At 45.7% G+C, this 20493-nt stretch overlaps 1 protein-coding gene across 1 annotated transcript in view; it reads right to left on the bottom strand.

The window, feature by feature from the left end:
• Window positions 1-20493, bottom strand: part of C7H17orf75 (chromosome 7 C17orf75 homolog) — a 198648-nt gene that overhangs the window by 22047 nt on the left and 156108 nt on the right. Inside the window, exon 6 of the mRNA XM_078654362.1 lies at window positions 5980-6099. Coding sequence (XP_078510488.1) covers window positions 5980-6099 — 120 coding nt within the window. The remainder of the gene's footprint in view (window positions 1-5979; window positions 6100-20493) is intronic.

The following is a 20493-nucleotide window of genomic DNA, read 5'->3' as shown; positions in this document are numbered from 1 at the left end:
CTTCTTTAGTTCGTCGGAGAACCAGGGGGCGGGGGGACGATGGTTATTAAGCTTTCTGACAGAAATAGGGAGGCCGATTGAATCCAGACTTGAAGCGATACCAGATCCGAGCCAACATTACTATGGAAGATAGGAGCATTGGTGGACAGCAATAAGTTACATTTGTTGATGTCAAGCTTTTTCCAGTTCCTAGAAGGTTTAACAGTGATGTTACTGTTCACATGTGCACAATGGGAAGTTTCAAGACTGAAACCTATTTAAAAGTGGTCAGTCCAGCACAACGGAACGGCTGCTAAACAGTGTAAAGAAGATAAATTGGAGAAAATGGGGTCAAGAAGATGACCTGCGTTGTGTGTGGGCCCACTATTGTGGAGTAAAATTTTCATGGCTGCCAAATCAGATACAAGAGTGCTGCCAATGTTACAATTAGAATCCTCGAGATGGAGGTTAAGGTCACCTATAATTGAAAGCAGCAGCAGAGGGGTAACAAAATCGGGAAAGTTTGTTGCCCATGAGCCAGCAGGACCGGGGGGGGGGGGCGATACACCCAACATCCCAGAGAGAGTAAAGTGCGGAGTCAAATTAAGTTTAAAAATAGCAGCTTCACCATCTGTAATCAAAATTTCGACGAGTTTACAACAGTACGTATTTTTTTAAAATAATGGCGATCGCTCCTCCCACCCTAGCTTCTCTGTCCTTCCTGGCAATAGCGTAGTTAGGAGGCAGGGCTCTGGCCACATCAGGCCTGAGCAACTGTTAAGCCATGTCTACGTTAGGAATATGGCGTCCGGTTGTAAGTCCACTAGGAGATCAAAAATATCTGCCTGATGTTTGGGGAGGGAGCGACAATTGATATTAAAAAAAGAAAAGTTATTAGAAAGGGTTGGCTTAGGTTTCATCGCATGTTGCACATACTGGTGGACTGTAGTGTCAGGCTTAATAGCCTTACCAGGTTCATCAAGGTGAGTTGTGAAAGTAAAATTGCAGCCCGGACAGGCGGGGAAATTGCCATCTACCTCTGGGCAGGCACACGTGGATCGACAGTTAATGCGAAGATTACGCAGTTGGATGGAAGAAAACTTCATGCTGGCGCTATTGCAAAAGGCAGGGGTTTGGGCCCCGGCATGGTGCGGACAGGCTCAGACGGATTTGCCTTTGGCGCGCCGCCGGCGCGCCCGCTGCGCGCTAGTTCCATGGGCAGCTTTTAAAGGGCCCGCCTTGAGAAGGGAACGCAAACACTAGAGCGTCCCTTGCCTAAGATGACGGTCGCGTGTGGCACAACCCGGAAGTGGTTTGAAGAAAAAGCGTGCTGAGGTTCCCTGTGACCTCCCTCCACTCAAACAGTCTGCTCTGGACTGCGGTGGACTGGGGGTGGGTCACAGGTAACACTGCACCGGTAAACATCCATTACAACGCAACTGTTACAACGCAGTACCTTTACAACTAATCCATTACAACGCAGGTGCCTTTACAACACATGCATTTACATCGCATGCTATTACAACGAATCAATATTAATATTTAGATTTTGGTAAAATAAATAGTATTAAATAATTGTAGTATCTTTAAAAGATAATTTAAATATTAGTCATTTAAAATATTATATTTTTAATATATTAATCTTAAATGTATATATATTTTTTAAAATAAAGATGTTTATAAATTAATACTCAAAAACATTATTAGTTTGATAAATTAGTTAGTTAATATTTATTTAAAAATTAGAAGTATATTTAAATTAATTTTTAATAAAGTGTTTATAAATTAATACTCATGTAAAAAAACATATTTATAGTTTGGTGTTACTAAATAGATATAAATAATTGTAGTAACTTTAAAAGATAATTTAATTAATAGAAAATAAAAATATTAGTATTATTAATTAGGTTTTAGTTCATACTATTTAAAAAATTAATAGTTGTTTAAAATGTATTATTAAGTAACGGTTTATAAATTAATACTCATAAAAAATTATTTGAAATCTTTAAATACATTTTAGTATAATTAAAAAAATCATAAAATTGTAGTATTATTTGAATAAAATTAAATTAAAATTAAAATAATAATTTAAATAGTTTAAAAAAAAATTACTAATACATTTTAAATAATATTTTGGAAATTATAAATAAAAAATATATGAAGAAAAATAGGTTTAAACTGTATTTAACACAATTAATTGAAGAAAAAAATGTATTATATATTTTTTTGTAAAAATATATTGAAATATTTTAAAAAATATTTTTGAAAAAATGAATATATGCATTTTTTAAAATATTTTAGTTACATTCGATTTGAAAATTAATGTTAAAAAAATATTTAATTTATTTTCCCACGCTTTACCATTGTGATCAATGAGATGTATTGTCCTTTATTTATTTCCATAGCCGCATGCATGTTTGGCGCGGAACTCTTTTACAGTAGAAAAAACATTTATTAATAATAAATACCACGGAATGCATGAAATATTTTAATATTTATTAAGAAAATATATATTTAAATAAAGAATAATTTATTATTATTTTTAATAAATGTATAAATAATAACATATGTGTATTTCTCATTTTAATAAATTGTTTTTCATAAGTTCAATGTAAAATAATATATAACATAAATAATTTGTCCGTTTTTTCTTTTTGTTGCTCAAGATGACGCAGACGCGTAGACGTGCATGGTCGCGGCCATTTTGGAGATCGTCGATGGACAATGCAGCAGCAGGCAGATCTGCACTGTTATTGTTATTGTTAACAGATTTCTTGAGCGCCTGGCTGCCCGTGAGCGTCCCCGCGCTGAATAGGTACAGATGGAATCTGAGAGGCAGAGTTTATGGGAACAGCCAGGTTTTCAGAGATTTTCGAAATGTCAGCAGGTTGGGCTGTGCGCGGATATCAGGAGGGAGGGAGTTCCACAATCTGGAGGCGTTGTATGAGAAACGCCGACCTCCTGATCGTGATCTCTTGATCTTGGGTATTAGCGTTAGGTGGGCGTTAGAGGATCGAAGTGGTCTGGAGGTGGCATAGGGGGTCACCAGGTCTATGAAGATAGGAGGGGCTTTCCCGTTGAGGATTTTGTGTGTTAAACAGAGCGCCTTGAACTGCACTCTTTCCAGCACGGGTAGCCAGTGAAGCGCTTTAATGGCTGGCTTGGCCGAACAACGGCTTTTGGTGTTAGTGAGGATCCGTGCTGCCACATTCTGTACTACCTGTAGTTTAGTAGTTACTTTCTGCGGGGCGCCCAGATACAGCGCATTACCGTAGTCCAGTCGTGACAAAATTCGGCCCTGGATCAGGAGTTTCCTTGAAAGGAGGGGGAGGAGAGGTAACATTTTCTGGGCGAACCGCATAAGCACATAGCAGACTCCGGCCGTTTTCCTTGCCTGGGTATGCATCGTGAGGTCTTGGTCCAGCCATACTCCGAGGCTTTTGATCTCGGATTTGGGGGTGGGAGGTTTACCCATGCATGGGGGCCATAGAGAGTCCGGACGAAAGTGGGATTGATTCCCCATCACCAGTATTTCTGTCTTGTCACTATTTAGTTTCAAGTTTCACTCAGGTAGGAAACACTTTTAACTTTAATTTTAAACAGATTCATGTTTTAATGTATATATATATATATATATATATTGTAAGGAGAGAATAGGGAGAGGTTGTATTGGTTAGTTTTTACATTTTTGTTACTCTTTTAGCATGTCGCCGATCATGTAGCCAGAATATGCCGTTGTCGGGTCGCCTGTTATTAGTATTAAATATGTGATTCTATTTGTTTACAGTAAATTATGATCATTGTATAGTTTGTAAATGTATATACAATGTTTTAAAAAAAAAAAAATAACATGTGTTTGACAAACCGGATCAAGAAGAAGATTGAAATCGACGTTTTGGGTTATCTTTGGAGTTTTTTTTAAGAAAAAAGGATTTAAAAAAATGGATTTCTTGAGTAGTGGATTTTAAAGAAGATATTTGGGAATGTGTTTTTTAAAAATCGGAATCGTATATTGAAAAAAGAAGAAGGATCAAGGATTTTGAAAACCAAAGATTGGAGATGGATCGATTTTGGTTTTGGAGATCGTTTTTGGTTCCAGAAGTAATAAATGGATTTGGTTTTGGATGTTAATTAGAAAAATGGGATTCGATCTTCTTTTGACAAGTTTTTACACATTTGGAATGGAATTTCGACTTTGGAGAATGGATGAATTCATCTTGGACATTTTGGGGAATGCTTTTTTAAAAAGAAGAAAGATTACTTTTTTGTAACACTGGAGTGGATTTGTTGATGGATTTCACAAAAGAATGGATTACATTGGGATTTTTAAAGAAAAAAAGAGGAAGATAGAAGACATCTAAGGTAAGGTGACCCGACATTTACATTTTGAAAAATGTTTTTAAAAAAATGCAAATTGAATTGAAATGTTTAATGAATTTAGGGCAAAACAGGAAAGTAATGTTGTAGCTGGAGTTAATAATGAAGTATGTGAGCAACATTATCAAGGTAGTCTAAAGCCACACACAACGAAAACTCTTGTAAGGTACCCAATAGTCTCTCAGACATTTCTTTTGATTTTTTTGAGATGCGTGGATTTAGACTACCTGTTAATGTTTGTGTGATTCTCATTTCTTGGAAACTTTGCTCCTTCCTCAAAGTTTCCAAAAAATGATAAAGTGAGGTTTGCCAATTGTATGATTAAAGGAGTTATGCCTTCCCTCTACGGCATTGTTTGTCTTTGCCTCTCCTTCCAACCAGCTCGTGTAGCAGTTCCACCACTCCACATGGAAACGTGGTTTCCTCCTGCGACCCGACCTGCTTAGATGCCCAATCCATGTGTCCTCAAAATAACTTAGTAAGGGTGCCAATTTTTCTTCGTTTTCAGTAAAAAATTCAGATTCTGTAATTGCAGTATAGCACTCATCTACACTTTCAGGAGGAACAAAGCAAAGACCAGTTCGTTTTTTTAATTCAAATTGAAGTTTGCGATCCGAAGAATAATCCACAACTAGGGATGTTTTTTGTAATTTACGCCAAAATGCGCTCTCCTCACAGATCTAACACGTGCTATAGACAGTACATGGGGGTCGCCACACAGATCTAACACGTGCTAGACAGTACTTTGCTCTCCACACAGATCTGACATGTGCTATAGACAATACATGGTGGTCTCCACACAGATCGATCACGTGCTATAGACAGTACTTGGTGCTCTCCACATAGATCTGACACATGCTAGACAGTATATGGTGCTTTCCACACAGATCTGACAGGCGCTTTTGTCAGTACATGGCGCTCTCTACACAGATCTGACACATGCTATAAATAGTACACAGCACTCTCTATGCAGATCTGAAACCTGCTGTAGACAGTACACGGCATGCTATAGACAGTACATGGCACCCTCCACACAGATCTGACGTGCTATAGGCAGTAAATTGGCACTCTCCACACAGATCCGACACGTGCTATAGACAGTATACGGCACTCTCCACACAGATCTGACACATGATGTAGACCATACATGGCGTTCTATAGACAGGACATGGCACTTTCCACACAGATCTGACATGTGCTATAGACAGTACACAGCACTCTCCACATAGATCTGACACATGCTGTAGACAGTACAAGACATGCTATAGACAGTACATGGTACTCTCCACACAAATATGACACATGCTGTAGACAGTACATGGCGTGCTATAGACAGTACGTGGCACTTTCCACACAGATCAGACACATGCTATAGACAGTACATGGCAAGCGTCACACAGATCTGACACGCACTATAGACAGTACATGGCGCCCTCCACACAGATCTGACACGTGCTGTAGACAGCAAACGGCTATCATGTCATAGGCAGAATATTGTTTATTTTCTACAACCGAGAGAACTCACTTCAGCAGCAAGGGCAGTCCCACGTCTAGAAGAGGGGTGGGGTCTACCTCCCAGTACATTACCTCACATAAAGTTTGTGTTTAAGAAGGCATACTCACAGCATGTAACAAGAATGCCAGTTCCTCTTGAAAAAGTTGAACAACTCTCGTTATGGGCAGGACAGCATCTTCAAACCAGCTACTCAAGTAAGGTCTAATGCAAGCCTCCAGGTTATTCATCTGTGCGAAATGAAAAGAAAGTGTTAAAAACAGCAGTGTTCACATACTGATGCAAACAGTGAGAGTGAATATAGCGTACAAACAGCAAAGAGTACTGAATAATCAATGTTTCGGCTTCTCACTGCGCCACTCACAGGAACAACAGACTGTTAATGGTTCCTCTAAAAGAACTGGTTGTTGGACCGCTTGAGTCAAAGCACAGGAGCTGGCAAACAAGCTATGTACAGATGGAACAAAGGTCTATCAGTAGCTACTGTGGGCAATGCAGAGAGCAGTAAGACAAGTCAATACATTAGCAATCGAAGGGAATCTGCCCACTTGGCAGGGTACAGAGAGAATGGGGCAGAGCAGGGGAGACGCCACCGTCCAGGCAGTAGCTGTGACACCACTGTACTGCCCGATTAGAGAGACCCAGGAGGGTAAACCACTTTTGAATTATTGACTTTATTTTCGGGTGGCTGGACTTCGTATCCAAAGGTAACCATACCAGAACCCAAATAGATTATGTGGTTTAACAACAAAATGCAGGCAAATAAAGAATTTAAATATTTAGACCAATTGTATTAAACAGAACTAAAACAATAATAACAAAGTGCAAAAAGGTGAAAAGCGAAGATGCCAGTCCTTCGAGGGTATGGATCCCTGAGCTGCTTGGCTACAAACAGGTTCAGCTGTAATAACACGTCCCAGGACCACGGAATAAAGACTTATCGGGATAAGAGCTCCCAAACCTTTTACTAAGCAGCCGAAGAGGACCGGTAGCAAAATTAAACTAAATTAAAGATTATTTTATTGACAGTGCCCAGTTGAGGGCAGCAGCACAAATACCACTCGAAAGAATGCCCCGGGCATCAGGAGAGTTTAAAGAGGCGTGAGTGAAGAGTTTACCTTGGTTCAGCCATGCTATTCTGATAATGCAGGAATAATACCATTACTGTACATTAGTTCCAGTAAAGTCAGCCCAATTAAATTGTGGTTGACTAAAGTTCTGCAATTGGTCAGGATCTGCAATTGGTCAGAAAACCGCTCAGTCCTTCTCTCAAGCAAGAAACAATTATGAGGGACAGTAATAAATGAAAGTGAGTTTTTATTTCGAATAATAATTAAGAAACTTTTAAAACACAGCTCTATGCATTTTTCGTTACTAGTGATTTTCGTTTTGTCATATCAGGGTTGTGGTTAATGTCTGATTAGGTTCAGTGTTAGTGTGAGGGGAGTGATTAGGAACAATGGTTTCAGGTTATGTTTTGGATTAGGGTTGCGACTAGTGTTATACATTTTTACAATCCAGGTTGATTTTTGGTTCAGAGTACTTGTAGAATTAGGGTTTGGTACAAAGTAACTTAGATTACATGAACACACAAGCAAAACAACGCGTTTAAGGCTCAGAAATAATTAGGCTTATTACATGATGGTCTATAAGCCTTAGAGCTTACCAAACAGGTACACACACTAACTTGAAGATATTAAATCCGAAAGCTGCCAATAGAAATGGAGCGCGCACACGAAGGCCAAAGACTATAATGAGGGGTTTAACTACAAAAGAATGGCTTGTGTGTTAGAAGTTTACAGATCATTAGTAAGGTCTCGCCTGAAGTGTTTTGTCTAAAAGGATACAGACAGATTGAAGTCACTCGCAGGACTAGCTAACAAAATCCTGAACTGTTGCCTCGGGTATTGTTTGAAGCCATGTAAACCTTTTGGATTCATTGATTAACAGCATTTGTAAAGCACCCAGCACAAGTGACCTCCTGGCACTGCACCCACCACGCCACGGGTGTCTTTGCGTTGACCATGGGTGGAGGTAACAATGGTGAATATGACAATGACTTTACGACAAGAGGAATACTTTCAGGGGAAGTACACTCCTGAACTAGATATGATACAAAAGCTAAGGAGGAGGTAGCTCAGAGGTAAAACTAGATATTACAATACTACTCACTCTACTACTCACTCTCTACTACTCATTCTCTAATACTCTACTACTCTCTATACATACTAAATGTATGAAACCTGCCAGAACGCTTGGTTCTGGAGCTTGTTACAAAAACAGTAACTTAATTCAAAACTTCAAACAAAGACATTCGGAAATCAATAGCACCAAGCACACAAATTACTGGTAATGAGGCATCGCCTCCAGGCAAAGAGATTAGTAGGCCAGACATGTCTGGCAAAGCTTATTTGCATCAAATGCAATGTTTTAACATTTCTAAGAGCTCAGAGGATTAATGGACCTGCTGCAGAAATGACTGTTCCTCATAAAATTGCAGGTTTATCTCCATCAGGTCAACTCAGCCTTTTGACTCTTTAGTCAAAAAAAAGTAGGACCACTGAGTAGTGCAACACTAACATTTACACCAATCAAAAAGCTATTTGTCATGCAGTGGATTAACTAATCACCAATCAAAGAGTTCGATCCCATCTCCGCTACATAGCAAGAATTAAAATAGCACCCTGTAACTGCCAAAACAGTGTTCCAAGTATGCGGTGAGATTTATAAGGCTCTCCTCTTATGTACACCAGACTACCTCACTGTTAAATTGGCAGTGTGCCTGAAGGCACCCTGACTGGCATGAAATCCATAAGAATCACAAAGTACTAACACCGCACCAAAAGGCTGTTGCTGCACATGAGCAGGGGCTGTGGAACTACCCTCCTAATACCTCAAACTTGCACCTTTGCGCAATTCGGATAAAGTCTCAAAAACCTTCAATCGTCCTAGGATCCTAGAGTGTGTCGCCCTTGCCCCACTGTGATGTTATGTTTCTGATCCCTTATGTATTGGTACGGATATATTGTCCTCTTTTCACATTGTAAACGCACAAGCTGGTCTCTGTATCCTCACATGCTGGATATGTATTCTGCTGCTATGCAGTACTGAGGTGAAATTAGTAATAGAAACACTCCACGTGGATGTCAGGGCACTGCTAGAGCAGACTGGTGGTGTAGAGGACACACTAGACTAAGTGAAGCATACTGCTGCACGGTTAGACCAAATCAAGATTAAAGTAGGTTTGTTTCCAGCTCTGCAAAGAGGAGGTCAAGTGTTTAACCATCTCTGTAAGTAGGTTGTGAGATGAACTGTGAGATGTTGAATGCTACACACGACACCATCAAATTGCAGGACTCAGAGAGTGGGGTAGTCAGGCCATATATTGAAACCACCTAAGCACATACAATTAGTGAAGCGAATGGCAATGAGCGTGAAGTATTTCGCAATCTATGTTCAAAATTAGCAGCTGGCCTAGGTTTTTAGCAGACCTATTATCAAGACTAGCATCTGGCCTAAGTTTTCAGCAAATCCATCATCAACATTAGTGGCTGGCCCAGGGGCTCAACAGACCAAGACTATGGTATGGATATAGTGATTTTAGCACAAAGTAATTGAGAATCTGAGAAAAGATCTATGTAGAAGCCAGAGTGTGCCATTTCCTCTTTAAACATGACTGCTAGTCCACCAACATTTTTTAGTTCCCTTCTGCAAACAGCATATTTGATGTCGCTGCAAGGGGCTTGTATTACTACAAGGGGCTTGAAGCTCACACATTGCTAGCCATTTGTTGGCTTCATTGTCACTGGTATTTGTTGCCTCCTCATTGGCCATTGCGTGCCGATGTCACTTCTTGATCTTTAGTTTGGAGTTTTTTTTGGAGCAAGTACTGATTTATTTAGTTTGATTACTGTCCTTCTGCTTCGCTCATTGCGACTTAAGTACTATTTTCGTTGTCTGGGTTCCTTTCTCCCTGTTAGTATTGTTTTATCCCCTGCACCCCACTTGTTCGTGTTGCTTAATCTCCCCACCACCCTCTTTCTGTTACTTTATCTACTCCAGCCTAACAATATGTTTGTGTTGCTTTATCCTCACCACACACCATAAGAAACAAGCATTGGCATGGCCAAAAGGGTCTCGCGTTTGGGACCTTATAAGTATTTAGTCATGCAGCACAATATCCTTGGTGCAACAACATCAACTGTTGCGTGGCTAAACACTTATAAGGTCCCAAAGGCGAGACCTATTGACTTTGCCAATGCTTATTTTTTATTCTTGGGGGAAACCGGGCTAGTGCCAGGAGGGTCAAGGGTGAGTAGCAGCGAGGTGAGGAGTGAATGCCAGGAGGGACAAGGGTGACTGTCAGACCATTGGGGTGAAGGGTGAGTGCCAGAGAGGTGAGGTGTGAGTGCCAGAGAGATGAGATGTAAGAGTCAGGAGAGTCAAGGCGGAGTGCCAGAGAGGGGAAGGGTGAGTGCCGAGAAGGGGACGGGTGAGTGCCGAGAAGGGGAAGTGTGAGTGCCGGGGGTGAGGGGTAGCTGCCAGGCCAGGGGGGGTGAAGGGCTAGTGCCACGGAGGTGAAGGTGGAGTGCCAGGTCAGGGGGTGAAGGGTGAGTGCCAGGGAGATGAAGTTTGAGTACCAAGGAGGTGAGATGTAAGAGTCAGGAGGGTCAAAGGTGAGTGCCAGGGAGGTGAAGGGTGAGTGCAAGGGGTGAAGGGTGAGTGCAAGGGGTGAAGGGTAGCTGCCAGGCCAGGGGAATGAAGGGCTAGTGCCATGGAGGCGAAGGGTGAGTGCCAAGGGGGCGAGTAGTGAATGCCAGGAGGGACATGGGTGAGTGTCAGGGAGGTGAAGAATATGTGCCAGGGAGGGGAAGTATGAGTACCAGGAGGGTCGAGGGTGAGTGTCAGGGAGGTGACAGTTGAGTGTCACGGAGAGTCAATGCTGAGTTCCAGAGAGGGAGAAGGGTGAGTGGCAAGTGCGAGGAGTGACTGCCAGGCCTGAGGGGTGAAGGGTGAGTGCCAGGGAGGTGAGGGGTGAGTGACAGACTGCAAACAGTCGTGAGCTGGGGTCTAGAAGGAGGTGCGGAGATCATCACCCAGTATGTGCCAGGCTGAGACGCACCAGTGCCAGGCCAGAGTTGGGTGGATGCAAGAACCTCTGAAAGGCAGGTGCCAAGTCACTCGTAACCTTAGTACAGGAGTGGGGTGCGCAGGAGAGAGTAACATCTTCAAACCAGAAACTATTAAAAATCCTGAAAACTCCACTTTATGGTCTTGCAACCTTATGTGGAAAATAATTAGCAAATTAATGGGCTTACGTAGCGGACTTGCAGCTTGTTACAGCAACTTATTGAGATAAAGTTTGCATTGCAAATAAGTCAATGGTAACACAATTTGAATTAGTAACGGTAAGATTCGCAATGAACTAGCAACAAGTTGAAAAAGCACCCCAGAATTGAACCCAAAGATCAGAATAATGAAAATTGGGGCAATATTGGTCTACTTTTCACAGCTGACAGCCACAAAAACAGGGTATTGTGGAGGACTCGGGTACTGGTGGAATCAGAATTTTTAAAAGAGTCAATTTTTCATAAAACTTTTTTTGTTTAAACAATTCTTTTGAACACACTAGTGCATAGTGCCATGCTAGTGCCACTGCCCTTCTCCTAAGACACAACCTCTGTGAAACAAACCGATTAGAATAACTTTTTGCTGTTTAAAACTAAGTGGGGCACGAATGCAGTTTAGTATTCTGGTTATTGCTTGAAGGAAGGATAAGAAACCTGATAACCTTTGTCTGTACCACTGATATCTATGTGGATCTGAGAAAATGCATGGAGTGGTATGGTTGACAGGAGACGTGCAGGTTGCTTAAATATTGTAGAGATTGGATTGTCGAGCAGTAGGAAACAAGAGTGAATGCTGAATAAAACTAGAAAAGCGAACACTTTCACGGTGAACGCGTGAAAGTGACACTGATCGCGCTACCTGGCTGAGGCTGATAGGCAGTGAGTGGCCGGGGTGTGTGTGGTTGTGGTTGTGTGTGTGTGTGTGGTTGTGGGTGTGTGGTTGGATGTGTGGTTGGGTGTGTGGTTGTGTGTGGCTGTAAGTGTGGTTGGTTGTGTGTGTGTGGTTGTGTGTGTGTGCTTGGGTGTGTTTATGTGTGTGTTTATGTGTGGTTGTGTGTGTGCGGTTCTGTGTGTGGGTGCGTGGTTGTGTGGGTGTGTGGTTGTGTGTGTTTATATGTGTGTGTGTGTGTGTGTGTGCGGTTCTGTGTGTGGGTGCGTGGTTGTGTGGGTGTGTGGTTGTGTGTGTTTATATGTGTGTGTGTGTGTGTGTGTGTGTGTGGTTGTGTGTGTTTATGTGTGTGTGGTTGTATGTTCGTGTGGTGTGTGTGTGTGTGGTTGCATGTGTGGTTGTAAGGTTGTGTGTGGTTGTGTGGTGTGTGTGTGTTGTGTTTGTGGTTGGTTGTGTGTGGTTGTGTGTGTGGTTGTGGTGTTGTGTGTGTGGTTGTGGGTGTGGTTGTGTGTGTGTGGTTGTGTGTGTGGTTGTGTGGTTGTGTGGTTGTGTTTGTGGTGTTGTGTGTGTGGTTGTGGGTGTGGTTGTGTGTGGCTGTAGGTGTGGTTGGTTGTGTGTGTGTGGTTGTGTGTGTGTGGTTGGGTGTGTTTATGTGTTATGTGTGTGTTTATGTGTGTGGTTGTGTGTATGTGCGGTTGCGTGTGTGGGTGCGTGGTTGTGTGGGTGTGTGGTTGTGTATGTTTATACGTATGTGTGTGTGTTTATGTGTGTGTGGTTGTATGTTCGTGTGGTTGTGTGTGTGTGTGTGTGGTTAGATGTGTGGTTGTAAGGTTGTGTGTGGTTGTGTGGTTTTGTGTGGTGTTTGTGGTTGGTTGTGTGTGTGGTTGTGGTGTTGTGTGTGTGGTTGTGTGTGGGATTGTGTGGTTGTGTGTGTGGTTGTGTGTGGTTGTAAGTGTGGTGGTGCGTGTGGTTGTGTGTGTGGTTGTGCGTGTGGTTGTGCGTGTGGTTGTGCGTGTGGTTGTGCGTGTGGTTGTGTGTGTGGTTGGGTGTGTGGTTGTGGGGGTGTGTGGTTGTGTGTGTGGTTGCGCGTGTGTGTGGTTGTGTGTGTGTGTGGTTGTGTGTGTGTGTGGTTGTGTGTGTGTGGGGTTGTGTGTGGGGTTGTGTGTGTGGTTGTGTGTGTGGTTGTACGTGTGGTTGTACGTGTGGTTGTGCGTGTGTGGTTGTGCGTGTGTGGTTGTGCGTGGTTGTGGGTGTGGTTGGGTGGTTGTGTGTGGTTGTGTGTGTGGTTGGTTGGTTGTGTGGTTGTGTGTGTGGTTGTGTGTGTGTGGTTGTGTGTGTGTGGTTGGGTGTGTTTATGTGTTATGTGTGTGTTTATGTGTGTGGTTGTGTGTATGTGCGGTTGCGTGTGTGGGTGCGTGGTTGTGTGGTTGTGTATGTTTATATGTATGTGTGTGTGTTTATGTGTGTGTGGTTGTATGTTCGTGTGGTTGTGTGTGTGTGTGTGTGGTTAGATGTGTGGTTGTAAGGTTGTGTGTGGTTGTGTGGTTTTGTGTGGTGTTTGTGGTTGGTTGTGTGTGTGGTTGTGGTGTTGTGTGTGTGGTTGTGTGTGGGATTGTGTGGTTGTGTGTGTGGTTGTGTGTGGTTGTAAGTGTGGTGGTGCGTGTGGTTGTGTGTGTGGTTGTGCGTGTGGTTGTGCGTGTGGTTGTGCGTGTGGTTGTGCGTGTGGTTGTGCGTGTGGTTGTGCGTGTGGTTGTGTGTGTGGTTGGGTGTGTGGTTGTGGGGGTGTGTGGTTGTGTGTGTGGTTGCGCGTGTGTGTGGTTGTGTGTGTGTGGTTGTGTGTGTGTGTGGTTGTGTGTGTGTGGGGTTGTGTGTGGGGTTGTGTGTGGGGTTGTGTGTGTGGTTGTGTGTGTGGTTGTACGTGTGGTTGTACGTGTGGTTGTACGTGTGGTTGTGCGTGTGTGGTTGTGCGTGGTTGTGGGTGTGGTTGGGTGGTTGTGTGTGGTTGTGTGTGTGGTTGGTTGGTTGTGTGGTTGTGTGTGTGTGGTTGTGTGTGTGTGTGGTTGTGTGTGTGTGTGGTTGTGTGTGGTTGGGTGTGGTTGTGTGGTTGTGGTTGTGTGTGTGTGTGTGTGGTTGTGTTTGGTTGTGTGTGTGTGGTTGTGTGTGTGATTGTGTGTGTGTGTGGTTGTGTGTGATTGTGGTTGTGTGTGTGTGGTTGTATGTGTGGTTGTGTGTGTGGTTGTGTAGTTGTGGTTGTGTGTGTGACAGTAATAGCAAAAGCATCTCAAAATAAAGGAACACAAACAGAGTTTGGAGAAAGAGAAAGCACGTTGTAAGTCAAAGGGGCGCAGCAAAGCATTGACACAACAACAAAACAAGATCACTTAGGGCTAATAATGGATACGCACATCCCATCATCTTAAGAGTTCGATTGCAACCAATGCACTCAAACCTGCCCCCTCCTTGTGAGTTGCACCCCATATTTCAGGAGTTTTAACTGCTGCACCCACCATAGCGATTTGAGATCTAAAGCGCAACATAGGTCTAATCGACTACCCAGTCGCCAACATCCTGTGCTTTTTTTTTTTTTCTCCAAAAACCTTTATTGCACCATTAAATTACACAGCGGAACGCCTACAACCCTTCGGGCTGGCCGCTATAGCGATTGGTCAAGTAATTAGCAGCATCGCAAAATCTTGAGGTGAACAATCATTGTAATATAGAAGTAAGGTGCTGTAGCAAAATCAGAGGTGCAACATACGTCTCAATGTCTCAAATCGTAATTTGTTTTTGATTTTACATTTTGTAAACAAAACAACAACAACAAAGTAACGTAAACTGTAGGAACAGTATTGTGGTCTTGTGTTGGGCAGTACAATTCGAATGTCTAGTAGTCTACGAGAGCGTTCCACGGTGTTCCCTCACCCACTGATGCTAAGGGGCTCTGGGGAGCATGTGTGGACATGAAAATCTATTCCTTGCAACTGGTGTATCACGCCAACCCCCCTCTGATACCCCCCACTTGTATCAGGGTAAAGAGTCATGCAACTTGCCCCTGGCTATCCCACCCCCCCAACTCGCCGACATTAGTGTCCGGCCTCTTCTACGTCCTCATCCGACTCATCGTGGTCGTCCTCCGGTAGGGGATCACAGATCTCCCCCCTATACACATTCCATTTGGTCCAGATCTTATTCCATTTCCCCGGGCAGGCACGGTTAGAATAGACCGCGCGTTCTGTTATCATTACTTTATCCATATTTAAACACCATTGCGACTTAGTTGGCGTATCTGCCACTCCCCAGTGCTGTGCAAAATCCCGCTTGGCCACCATCAGACCCACCGTGGCCCAGAGTTGCCCCTGTCTAGAGAGGTCAGTAGATTCCCACACATTCAAGAGGCATCTTTTCGGTTCAGGTAACAGCGACTGTTCTAATGTTTGTGAGATTGTTCGTAGTATTTGTTTCCAATATTCCTGAATCCGGGGGCAGTCCCATAATGTGTGGAAGAATGTGCCCTCCTCCCCGCACCCTCGAAGGCAATAAGGATGTTGTACCCTGTTGATGCGATGTAGCATAGTCCTAGTGTAGTACACCCTGTGTAGTATTTTCAGTTGTACTAGCCTTAAACGAGCAGAGATGCCCACTTCCTTAGGCGACCCGAGTGCTTCATTCCACTCATGTTCATCCATTTCACTAGTGTCCCCCTCCCATTTTGCTTTTAATGACAGTGTTGGATCCGCTAAGTTGTTGAGTAACTTGCGATATGTTAGTGATGTTGCGCGCTCAATCATGAAATCGGTGAGGAGGCGGTCTTCCAGCGGGGAGGATTCGGGCAAGACTGTGTCGGAGGGGAGTGCCGAGAGCAAAGCGTGTTGTATCTGGATGTACCTATGTAGCTCTCTCTCACTAAGGTCATACAGGTCTCTCAGGCGATCGAAGGGAATCACCCCGTTCCTTTCCCAGAGGTCACCCACCGTGGAGATCCCTATCGTGTCCCATTGTGAGAAGCCCTTACTATTCCTCAGGTTGCAGAGAATTCGAGAGTCCCACAGCGGGGTCATTTTGGTGATCTTCCCCTTCCAACCCAGGGCTGCCGTCGCTGTATGCCAAAGCTGCACCGTGAGCTTGGTGGGCCCAATTAAGGTGCGTAGTTTGCGTTGATCGTATAATGGGCGCAGTAGGCTGTCAGTGCCTAGTTGCGCCCTGTCGGCTAGAAAAGCTGGCTCGGTCTGTGAGGCATGTATCCACTGATTGATGGGTTTAAGGTGTGCCGCCCAGTAGTACAGTTTTAAGTTAGGTAGGGCGATCCCACCATCGTACCACCCTCTGTGCAATTTGGTTTGTGCTATGCGCGCCGGGAGGTTCCCCCACATGAGGTTAGAGATCAAGGCTGCGACTTTTTGAAAAAACCAAGGGGCTACTGGATAAGGTGTGTTTTCAAGGACATACAGAAAACGAGGCAGTGCCATCATTTTGTAAAGTGCAGCTCTCCCCAGGAGCGTAAGTGGAAGTTCCGACCAGAATGCAATATTTTGTTTGAGTCTGTCCAGGTGGGGCTTCAGATTCTTGTCAATAAACTCTGTGGGGTCCCTTGTAACTTGAATGCCCAAGTATTTAAATGACGAACCCGCTAATCTCAAAGGACACCCCGCGTCGAGGGTCGGGACCCGTCCCGTCAGAACATACAGTTCTGATTTACTCCAGTTCAACGTATACCCGGACAGCCTGCCGTGCGTATCACAGAGGTGCAATAGGGCCGGTATTCCGCTTTCCGGGTTCGTTAAATAGATCAGCATGTCATCTGCATACAGAGACAGTCTGTCCTCCCATCCATCCCTCCAGCATATGCCCCTGAGTAGGGGCGAGGTCCTTATAAGAGTGGCAAGGGGTTCCAGGGAAATCGCGAACAATAAGGGCGATAGAGGGCATCCCTGCCTCGTACCCCTCCCCAGTGGGAACACTCTCGAAATATGCCCGTTAGCCACCACCTGAGCCACTGGGTCCGCGTATAACAGTTTGACCCAGGCAATAAAGCGGGGCCCGAACCCCAGGTGCGACAGTGCCTCAAATAGATATGCCCATTCCACTAAATCGAATGCCATCTTAGCATCCAGGGCCAAGATCACTGCCTGTGTGTCGATCGAGTCTGCTCTGGCCAGCACTCCGTGTAACCGGCGCAGGTTCAGTGCGGTGTTTCTGTGGGGCATAAATCCGGACTGGTCCGGGTGTATGATCGACGATAGATGAGGCAGGATTCTCATTGCAAGGAGTTTGGCCAGAATTTTGGCCTCTGCGTTAAGCAAAGATATGGGTCGATAAGACGAGCATTCCTCAGGCGGTTTGCCTGGCTTAGATATGGGTACTATAGTCGCCGCTCTCTGGTCTGGTGGAAGTGCGCCCTTTTCCAGACATTCCTTAAACATCCCCAACAGATGTTTACTGAGGGTCTCAGGCACTGTCTGATACCATTCTATAGGTATGCCATTGGGTCCCATCGCTTTACCCGGGTTTAAGGCCCGAATAGCCAGTTGAATTTCATCCGCGGTGATATCCGCTTCCAACTCATTCGACACCTCCGGGGACAGTGTTTGGGACTCGATCGGTGCTATGATTTCTCTCGCCATCTCGGGTGTAATCACTCGCTCAGGGGTATACACCCGTTCGAAGTGGTTTGCGAGCAGTTCAGAGATACGACCCGGATTCGTTTGTACGTTCCCGTGCTCGTCCTTTAGACGTAGGATTCCCCTAGGGTTCCCCTCTTTTCTATCAAGCCATGCCAGCATTCTTCCGGCCTTGTCTCCCACCTCGTAGATCCTATTGTAGGTGTCGGGGATGCGCCCTTTTACTTGGATACGCAAGTGATCGTTATACAGTTGTTGCTGAAGAGCAAGTGCGTGTCGGGTGGTCGGAGTGGGATGTTGTTCGTGTGCAAGTGTCAGGTCGTGCAAAGCCAATTCTAAATTGACTAGTTCCTGAGTTTGTTCCCTTTTATGTCCCGTGATGGAGTGTATGGCTTGCCCTCTCAAAACCGTTTTATAAGCCTCCCAGAGTGTCTCGGAGGATCGCACTGGGTGGACATTTTCGTTAAAATACTGTGTCGTCGCTTTCTCAAGGGCCTTGCGAACCTGCGGGACCTTGAGATAAGCGGCGTGTATGGGGTATATGCGTTTACGTGCTCGTTCCTGGGAGGACAGCGTCAAGGCAAGCGGGGAGTGGTCCGAAATCCCTCTGGGATGAATTGAAATCTTGTCTACATATCGGAGGCCGTCCCCTAGGGTCAAGAAGTGGTCGATCCTAGATAAACTGCCGTGTACTGTAGAGTGAAACGTGTATAGCTTCACCCCGGGGTTAACGTGTCTCCAAGCATCGGTCAATCCCATGGCCGTTAGGAACCGTTGGAGGTGGGGGACCCCACCCGTGGGATTCGGTGCGGGAAATCTGTCGAGTTGTGTATCTAGAATAGCATTGAAGTCCCCCCCAAGGATGACCTCCCCCTCCGGCAGAGCCAAAATAAAGTCTCCTAGTTTCGGGAGGTGGACCGAGTGTAATGCCGGCGGGATGTACACTGAAACCAGGTTGAGCAGCCTTCCCTCCCACTGTCCCTGTAGTGCCGCAAAGCAGCCTTGGTCATCGGTCTTAGTCTGTAGAGGGATAAACCGCGTGTTTTTTTGTATCAGGATGCCCGTCCCCCTGGAGCCGGACGTGAACTCAGAGTGGACAACCATTTTATAGCCTCGTCTGTCCAAAGCCTTGGTGGCCCCCCCTGTCAGGTGCGTCTCCTGCAGCAGTGCTATGGTGGGTTTCTGCCTCTTAAGTGCAGTGAGTACCAGACCCCGTTTGACCTTGTCCCCCAAGCCTCTCACGTTCCAAGTCAGTAGGCGCAAGGAGGGGCACTGTGTTACAGCGTCCGTTTCACCTCCTTCAGGAACCGGGACGTTAGCCATTAGGTATTATGGGGATCACAATAGAGCAGCTGGCATGTGCGCCAGGTGAGTAGTAGTGTAACAAAATGCGGAGGGTCCCCGCGGGGGCTCTCAGCCCACTTCCTCTCTGCCCTTCCTTTATTGACTCATGTGAAAACCTAGTGTGTGTCCTCGACCATATATACATATTCCTAACAATAACAGTGTAACCCTTCCCCCAACCCCCCCTCCCTGCTACCCTGCCTAACGGACCTTCAACCGTCCGCCCCCCCAACTGAGCAGAGCGCTTCACCCATCCCAGAACCAGAGTACTTGCGTGTAAGGGGGGAGAGTGTCTCCCCGAGCAGGCGGCATCCCTGCGTGCATCCAGGGGTCCATGCCAGTGTCCACATGCAGCTGCTAAACTATGTAAGAGCGGTCAGCGATCGCCTCGACCGTAGAGTCCAGTGTGGGGGGTGGGGGGGTTCATTTATCTCCGCCCGCCTCTGCATGTCCACAGGTCGGAGAGCCCTCCGCCCCTCCCCGGCCAGACGTCTGTGAGCCAGTTCTGCTGTCCCCTCCGCGGTCATGATTAGATCTGTGCGTTCTCCGCTGTCGGTCTACGGTGTGCCATCCGTCCAGCCAGTCCCGGGCGGCGTCCGGGGAATCGAAAAACCACACCTTCTTATCTGCCACAACTCGCAGCCGCGCCGGGAAGATCATCGAGTACGGCAGTTCCTTCTCCCTTAAAGTCTTTTTTACCTCCAGAAATGTCTTCCTCCTCCTGGAGACCTCGGCCGTGTAGTCCGGGAAGAAGGCTATTCTCGAGTTCTGAATTTGGATGGCCGGTGCTACTCTTGCGGCCTGTAGAATGGCGTTGCGGTCCCTGAAATTGAACAGCCTTGCCAAGATTGGCCTAGGCGGTCCGCCTGTCTTCGGTTTGCCCCCTGGCACTCTGTGGGCCCGCTCTACCGAAAAGAAGTTCGAAAGGCCCTTGGGCTGGAGTCTGGTTTTAATGAGATCCTCCACATAGATGTCCATTGCTCCCGTGTCTTCCGATTCCGGCACCCCTAAAATTCGTACGTTGTTGCGCCGGGAGCGTCCTTCTTGATCGACCAGCTTTTCTCTGAGCAGTTTGTTGTCAGTTTGCAGTCGCTCCATCGCTGTCTGTAACTCGGACACATCTTCGACCAAGGATTTAGTGACAACTTCAACTTGCTTGACTCTTTCGTTCATTTTCTGGAGGTCCGCCCGGATCAGGGTGACCTCCGCGGCCGTAGCCCGCACCGTCTCTTGCACCTGGGCCAGCGCTGCCAGGACATCTTCAAGTGTGGCCTTCTTCGCCCCCTCAGGCTCTGTCGTTTTCCCGGCGGTCTTGCGTTGCTCTGGCGGAGGAGTATGCCTCTCATAGGCAAACTTATCTAGTTTAGCCTGGGTAGTGTTATGTTTGGGGCCTCTGTTGGACATGATTACGACCTTATAGGCGTCACAGTCCGGTGTTGAGGGACACTGTCCGAGCCCAGGATTACCCCTCGTCCTTCTGCGTCCGCCCGCGAGGTTATTGCGCAGTTAGTTATTCACGGCGTATGAGTCGTTTCCTCTCGCAGGCCTTTAGGTGCAGGGGCTCTGCTCAATGGAAACGCAAGGTCCAGCAGGTCACTCCCTGTATTCTAGGCACAGGATGTGGTAACCCCCCCACTGGCGGCG

This window comes from Lissotriton helveticus, chromosome 7 (assembly GCF_964261635.1).
Source record: "Lissotriton helveticus chromosome 7, aLisHel1.1, whole genome shotgun sequence".
NCBI lineage: Eukaryota > Metazoa > Chordata > Amphibia > Caudata > Salamandridae > Lissotriton > Lissotriton helveticus.
This window is presented reverse-complemented; position numbering and strand designations above follow the sequence as displayed.